The 8,720-nt window shown below is 36.5% G+C and overlaps 1 protein-coding gene across 1 annotated transcript in view; it reads left to right on the top strand.

Moving 5' to 3' along the window:
- Window positions 1-5,703: 5,703 nt before the first annotated feature.
- Window positions 5,704-8,720, top strand: part of LOC102807434 (vascular endothelial growth factor C-like) — a 50,304-nt gene continuing 47,287 nt past the window's right edge. Inside the window, exon 1 of the mRNA XM_085498423.1 lies at window positions 5,704-5,852. Within this exon, the coding sequence (XP_085354549.1) occupies window positions 5,730-5,852 (123 nt within the window). The 5' untranslated portion in view covers window positions 5,704-5,729. The remainder of the gene's footprint in view (window positions 5,853-8,720) is intronic.

The raw sequence follows: 8,720 nt of genomic DNA, 5'->3' as shown, positions 1-8,720 counted from the left end.
AAGTGGGTTTCGCGGTAAGTGAGTTTCGTATTGGGTGGGTCTCGCGGGGAGTAGGGCTTTGTCTCAGTAACTGGTCCTTTCATCGTTATTGAGAATTAAAGTTTTATGTTTCTTTAACAACTTGCGCTATTCTGGGAATACCATCCTTAGAAGCTATTAATTTGCCCTTATGATTTGTGCAGTTGCTCTGGCATGAGTTTCAAAATAAGACCCATGCTCTGATAATGCCCATAGTTTCAAAAACAAAGAAACATTATCATTATGATCTTATTGGTGTTGCAAAGTATAGTTGAATATTGTTTATTAAATTTAATAATCCCCATAACCATTTTCCAATATAGATAAATTATAGTACGTAACAAATATATAACTCAGTCTAAACAATGAAATAAAGAAATCTGTATATATATTTACATTATTACTTATGCATTGCAATATAACTAATTACATTGAAAGAAATTGCAATATAAAATATTCCGTCAATAACACTTCTCAAGAGCGTATTTCACAGTCACTGTTATTTACGAAAATATTTGTAATAATTTTATAAATTGGCTTGGCAATTCCCACCCAATTAGATAGTAATGTGTAATGTATCTTTAATTTTATTTATTAAAATATGTATAACATATTTTAATAAATAAAATTAAAGATACACTAACAAAAATGGAATATTAATTATTGGCGATTCGCTCCGCTAGGATTGCCCTTATAATCACTTTTGTCGTTTTGTGTGTGTGATTTCCAGTGTTTTCACGTAATAATTCGACTGTGATTTTTTTGGCTTGGCCGATTTTGCTCAAACTTGCTAAGTAGGTCACACTTTCACCCTAGTTATTAGGAAAAATCTGAAATTTTTTTTGGCCAACCGTTGCCATATAAACATCCCCAAAACTGATTTTTGGATGGCTTCGCACCAAATGTAAATCCTCCTACAAATTTAGGATAAAACACTTCAGACATAGCTCATTCTACTCAGCTTGAGTGTGGGCACAAAGTTACTATTTGAATTTTTGATATCTTTTTTCATTACCGAGAAATTTGACCACAAAGTTGGGGTAACTTTTCACCAGCAACGGCTTTTAAATCTGTGATTTTTTGGCTCGGCTGATTTTGTTCATACTTGACAGGTAAGTCGTACCGTCACTAATAGGAAAAAAATCCTGGCCCACCACTGTCATTGCAACAGCCAAAAACTGATTTTTGAATACTTTCGCCCCAAATTTATTACCTCCTACCAGTTTTGTAATTATAGCCGTGTTCACATGATCATGCTTTTTTATTTTGGCTACGTTGCACACTGGTGAGAGATCACCGGCGCCGACATTGTTACACTGTATCAACGTAATCCCAAGGCAACTTAGAACTTTAAGTGAACTGTAAATGCTGCCTTCAATATAGAAAATACTATCGCAAAACGGTTGGAAATAATAAATTGAACAGCAGAATACGTCCTAGCAATAAAATATAGTGACTTCTAAAGACTGAGTGTTTTTTTGGCGAACTTCGTACTTGGTGCTCGGTGCCTACTGTGGCAATAGCCGAAAACATGTTGCTTGTTTTTTGAGCGGAGCCGGTCGTCAACCAGCCTACCGGCTTGTTTTAGTATAAGCTAGTAACAACTTGTCAATAATTATGGGATGATTTGTAGGCATAAGATTGTTATGTAAACTTTTCAGGGCCTAACTGATTCAGACTCCTATATTGACTATGTCCCGGGCTGTTTACTAGTACCAACCTACTTACTTGTCAGTGTCTAACTGTTATATACAGCCCAGAACACGTTAGAATAGTAAAAAAAAAGTCAGCTAATGTCAGTTGCCCGTACCATGAAAGCCGGCCACAGAACCAAAACAATCTTTCAGCCTTCGCCGCCCACAGCATCGATATGATTTTATATTGCATAGAAATGAACACTAAATGTAGCTATCCCGGTCAGCAATAGAATCATAAATCTTAGTGGCCCGTAAGTGAATGTTGTCAAGTTTGAGAGTGTACAGCGACGTGAACATTATTGCTACAATTTTGGGCTTGAACATGTTCTATACTCACCCAAAACAACAACGAACCTGAAACAAAAGTAACCGTCCGATCTAAACGACCTGCGTCTATAAAAATCGAGTCTTATCTCCCTTGCGTTTCCGATCGATTTCCGATCCGATCGAAATTTCTCGAATTTTTGGCGATAGCTACGTGGATTTGAACCAAAATGTTATCGGCAAGATTCAGAATGCGACAGTGACAGCCACTGAAACGTAATTGAAGGCAAATGAACACGTCAAGCAAAAAAGACTTTTTCTAGTCGTAGCGTAAAATGGAGGCACATACCATTTTGACTCTTGAGGGGAATGGAAATCAATAAGCGAGGGAGTAAATCGTTTTTATGCTACCAAAAAAATGAAGACCTTGAACGTACTTTTTGGATTTTAGTACAACGTCATTTTGTTTGATTACCTAACGTTTCTAGGTTCATGTGCTGTAAGTTACAGAGCTCATACCTAAGCGGCCGTCCCTCAGCAAATAATGAAGCAAAGGCATTTTCGATGTCAAAATCGCGAAACTCTCCCTTTTTAAGCAAACTGAGAATTTCGAATTAATAAACGAAATACAAGACGACGAAGCTTAGATATCCAAGAACCAACACATACCAAAAATGATATCTCAAAAGTGTTTATACCACTCTTTGCATATAACATTAGCGGGCAACAAAGATTGTGATAAAGGAAAGAGTGGTATAAACAAAGATCAATGATTACTTGAAATCGATACCAGGAAGGGGGGTAAAAGAAAAGTTATATAACATTTTATTAATTAATAATTTATTAAAATACATAAGTTTGTCCAACTCCCTGTGTCCATAGTTTGAAAGATGTACAGGTACTCATTCCCTTGATTAGGTTTATAAATATTCATCAATGACAGTTGAATTCAAACAACTAAAACAACCAATCAAGCGCAGTGTGAAATGACGTCATTTCAAATGTTTCAATGTTATTCTTTCAATAGACTCCTCCCGTTTCGGGAAGAATTGTTAAAGTGTTTATACAAACCAAGAAGGAAATGGGTACGGGGTGACGATAGTAGTGTGTTACTATGTTAATATAATGAATATATCGATTTATGATATTGTAATTTTCCATGTACGGCAAGAGTCTTCATATTGCACTAAAATAAAAACACATTGTAATACTATTCACACATTTGCAGCATCCGGCACTTGACTAAGGGAAATCCAAAATATGAGTATACCATACTTTAAGTCAGATTCACTGAATCGAGGAAAACTTTAAAGACACTTTTTGATCATGAAAATGAAAATGGAAACGAAACATTAATACTATGAATCCCCAATTACAACTCTAGTAATGTGGTGTACAATCATTTTCTAGACGCAGGCTGGAGAGAGTGAGATGTGTTGATACACTAGTATGCTAGTAATCACTTTTAATATGTTATATGTACGGGAATATACCTATACATGTCACTAACGCGTCGATATTTGTTAGTAATACTACTTTTTGTCTCGTCGCTATTGTTCTAACAGTTTGCTAACCTTGTGTTGACTGTTTTTGTTCAGCACATACTAGTACTAGGAATGCACTCTTTCTTAATTACAAACTGTAACCGTATACTAGATTCAATAATACCGATATTTAGAACTAGGATTTTCTCACATGACTCTGATGAAAAGAACAACGTTCCCACGATCACTACTAGTATTTAAAAATGGTACATTTTTAAAATTGGCAACAGGATTCTAATTGACGAATTTCAGATAGCCGACGGAGCTGTCATGATGTTAATCACAGTCACTTGGGGGCTGAAAATCAATAAATACTAATTTTCAAAAAAGAATCATCTGCAATACGTATATAAATAAACAAGTTGTGAAACACGGCACCTAGTAAATCGACACCCTGTCGGTTTCAAATGTCGATTTCTTACCTTAAAATGCGAAACAAAAATTTTAGAGGGGATCAGGTGTTACGTTAATAACCATTGTTCATAATCGCTAACTTGGTTTTATTCAAAACTGCACAAATCCCGCGTTTTCTGATGATATCCGACGATTTCATGAACGAAAATGGCCAGCAGCCAGAATCAAGGGGGATTCGCACAGAGTTCTGGGTAAATCAAGGAAATACTCGCTGTTACGGCACGCCTGATTGGCTGAAAATGAGTATGCGCACTTGATTTACCCAGAACTCTGTGCGAATCCCCCTTGATTCTGGCTGCTGGCCATTTTCGTTCATGAAATCGTCGGATATCATCAGAAAACGCGGGATTTGTGCAGTTTTGAATAAAACCAAGTTAGCGATTATGAACAATGGTTATTAACGTAACACCTGATCCCCTCTAAAAATTTTGTTTCGCATTTTAAGGTATGAAATCGACATTTGAAACCGATAGGGTGTCGATTTACTAGGTGCCGTGTTTCACAACTTGTTCATTTATATACGTATAGCGGATGATTTTTTATTGAAAATTACTATTTATTGATTTTCAGCCCCCAAGTGACTGTGGTGTTAATGCATGGTCCTTGTCTACTGAATAAGCTAAGCAGGTGGTTTATGGAGCTATATGTACGCTACTCATCAAGCGATACGACCACCGTACTTACGCCTTCGTGCATATTTTGCGTTACTCTCGTAATAACCTCGTAGCAATCACAACACAAACGTCTCAATGTTATGCGATGTTTTCGGCCAATGAAAATCTGTCGTTTAAGTTTGAATTGTGAAATTTATAAATATTTATAAGGATGAAGGGAATGTCGTTGTTGCGACGAGAGAAATATTCACTATAAATATGTGGTATGTACGGGAACATATCCATGTCTATAATATGATGATAAAACGTAGCAATCGCTCCAAATATATTATATTTTGCGGAACACCCTATTTCATGTGAGATGGTGATAATGGACATAGTCAAAACTAGGTTACGGTGTTAGAGACTTCTTTTGTGTCTGGACACGTCGCTAAATTGGATGACGGCAAAGGAATGAATGAAATTACAATTATCACCCAGGCACCGAAGTGGCTATAGAGATTCTAAATGGAAATCCCTATTTAGGAATGCTGTGTTAGTTGGTGTGTTCATGCATGTAGCATGTTGAACTGTAAAGCCAATTAATTCTCAAAGCCATGTAGATATCAGATAGAACCGTTCTATCACTAACTCGATTGTTCAGCAAACGTGATAAGTGGTCTGCAAACTCATCTAGTTTATACACTTTTCCTCCACTATTATTTGTACTACATTTTACAATTTTTATTTGAAATGGCCTTCTTGAAATGCGCTACTACTTGCTGTATTCATCTAATATGCAGATTACTGTAGACGACGGCAAATCGATCTGCTCTCTTGTATGTCTCATTAACTTGTGTTTATTTGTAAAGTTAACAATGACTGACGTGTGTCATTACTGTTACAATTGAATAACTATTTAAACTCAAACATGGATTGATCCCATCATGCAGAGTCGTGTATGGCCTCCTCGAAGTGTTTGTACAGTCTATTCATCACTTAGCAAGTTAAATGAATAAAGTACTCGTACAGATAACTCGACGTGTCCATTCTATCTCAGCACTGGATATCCTTGTTATATACTCGGGTATGATACAGGCCAGAACCTCGTGCGGTAAAATCTCAAATATGGTCTTGCGCAGAACAACCAGTCGCGAATAGCACAGCTGGGCTCCGACCTTCGTACTTTTAAGGAAACCATGAAAAGACGGAAGATATTCGCCTTTCCATTGGGATACACGTTGGTCTTGTGTTTGTTTGTTCAATTCTATTGCATAGTGATTCTAATGACGTCGACAATTCTGCAAACACATGCCATCGAGGTAAGACCCTCTTATAATTTATCGAATAGTTTTTTTTTTCAAGAATATAGTGAGGACTGTACAACGGCGTATAATAGTGAATGAACAAGCATATCGGGTCAAAAGTTGATGTTTCTGCTCCACACGAAACACGATCACACTGTGTATGGAAATAACGTGCAAATATTTGTTTCAATTTACCATTAAAACCGAAGATTAGAAACAAGACTGGAGCGGCTACACAGCTTGAGTAAACGTTGCTTGCTGGGTGATGTTGGCATACCGTCGATAACACTTCCCGTTCCGGTTTAGCGAGAAATGAGTGGGTTGATAACGATTCTAAGAAATTATACACAAATAGGATAAGATAAACTCACTTTACAAATCGGCATTGCAACCACACGTGAAGCATAAATTAGGGACATTCAATACTCGTACGGAAAGCTAGACACGTAATACCACGATAGATTGACACGTATATAATTACTAGTACGGAAAGTGAGATACGTAATACTACGATACGTTGACATGTATATCATTACTAGTACGGAAAGTGAGATACGTAATACTACGATACGTTGACATGTATATTATTACTCGTACGGAAAGCTAGACACGTAATACCACGATAGATTGACACGTATATACGTTGACATGTATATTATTACTAGTACGGAAAGTAGGACACGTAATAATATGATACGTTGACATATATATTATTACTAGTACGGATAGTGAGATACGTAATTCTTTGATACGTTGACATGCATATCATTACTAGTACGGAGAGTGTGATACGTAATATCATGATACGTTGACATGTATATTATTACTAGTACGGAAAGTAGGACACATAATACTATGGTACGTTGACATGTATATTATTACTAGTACGGAAAGTGGGATACGTAATACTATGGTACGTTGACATGTATATTATTACTAGTACGGAAAGTGAGATGCGTAATACTATGATACGTTGACATATATATCATTACTAGTACGGAAAGTGAGATACGTAATACTATGATACGTTGACATGTATATTATTACTAGTACGGAAAGTGAGATGCGTAATACTATGATACGTTGACATATATATCATTACTAGTACGGAAAGTGAGATACGTAATACTATGATACGTTGACACATATATCATTACTAGTACGGAAAGTGAGATACGCAATAATATGATACGTTGACATGTACAACATTACTAGTACGGAAAGTGAGATACGTAATACTATGATATGTTGACATGTACATCATTACTAGTACGGAAAGTAGGGCACGTAATACTTCGATACGTTGATATGTACATCATTACAAGTACGGAAAGTGAGATACGTAATGATTTGAATGAAACAAAGGCACGATTAAACGTACGGAATGTCCACGGATATTATACTGAGATTTCACCTCAAAGTTTCACGTTTCACCCATCTAGAAGTACATTCGAGTATTTTAACCACATAACAATTTATATTCTTGTTATTTGCGATCTTTAGTAATATATGTATTTTATAATTATACAACTTTGAATAAGTGAGCAAGCAAGAAGTAGACACATAAGTAGTAAATAATTACATAAATAAGTTTTATGCGACTTTATTTATATGTTACACATAAGTCGTCTATTAGAAACACGACGGTTTATTGAGATTTAAACGTCGATAAGGTCATCCAGAAAACATTAAAAAAAGACGGTCTCACGTTCTATTGAGGTTAAGAAGTCGTCGATTATGATGGCGTTTGATGTCCCTGCCACAGCTGGCCTGTTTAACATGATTTGATAGGTTACTGTCAGTTAATGTCCTCTTATTCGGTTTTCATTAAAATGCACGAGGTACTAGTAATTGTAGAAAGACTTCCATTTAGATTTACCAACGTGGATTTCGAATCTGATTTATGAGATGACGGCCTTTATTTGTTTGCTTTTTTACGAAATAACATGATTGTAATCTCCTCGTAATGTCCGATGGTCATAGTACAATTCAGTGTCTGTGTCTTCGTTAGTTTCACTCTTACACCTCAATGGCAATTCACGGAGACCCTATGTCGATTGGTTTCACATACACGTTGAGCGGGACGGGGCGTCAGTGTACACGTGCACCAAGTGTCTCGGCAAACAAAACCCAAATTGGTCACGCGAATACAACAATGGGCCTTCCCTGGAGATATAGCGGACAACATGTGATACTTAGCGATGACATATGTGTTATTAACATGCCGACTTTGATACAACCCGCGGCTACCACAGTGGCGCAATAGATTGCAATCGGGAATTGCAACTAATATGGCATGCATGTAATTACTACCACGATCTATGAAAAAAAGTTTCCTTCTAATTTACTGCTTACGCAGAGATCATTGCTACAGCTTTCAGACTTTAACAACCGTACTGTAATTTCGACTAATGGGCGATTTAATCGGTGTCCTCTTTTTCAACGTAAACACATTACTTGTTGGTATGTCTGACTAATACAAAGAATGTTTTCCCACTCACCGGGGTGTACAATGTAACATTCTCTAGGGACTTTAATGTCTGTCCATACTAGCATTCATGGTGAATATATAAATAAATTAGGCGACTTGAAGTCCTTGTAGCTAAAATGTAAGCTGGAAAAGTGATTTTTAGAGTGTAGACGTGCGTACAAATAAATGAAAAGTTATCAGAAACTCTGAACTTACGAACATATTAGTTAGGTATTACGATAACAATTTTCAATTTTACAGATGGCTTTGTAATCGCTGGCACATTGTGACGAGATATGACAGGCGTGACCAAATTGCGGAATATTATTGTAATAAAAAATAATGAGTCTTTCTGATAACCTTGCACATTTATGTCACGATGTCACTTCCTCGCGCAGCTCAAGTTGACCTCC

The sequence above is a fragment of the Saccoglossus kowalevskii genome, chromosome 4 (assembly GCF_978046115.1).
Source record: "Saccoglossus kowalevskii chromosome 4, keSacKowa6.1, whole genome shotgun sequence".
Taxonomy (NCBI): Eukaryota; Metazoa; Hemichordata; class Enteropneusta; family Harrimaniidae; genus Saccoglossus; species Saccoglossus kowalevskii.
Note: the sequence above shows the minus strand (reverse complement) of the source record. Positions and strands in the feature narration are given on the sequence as shown.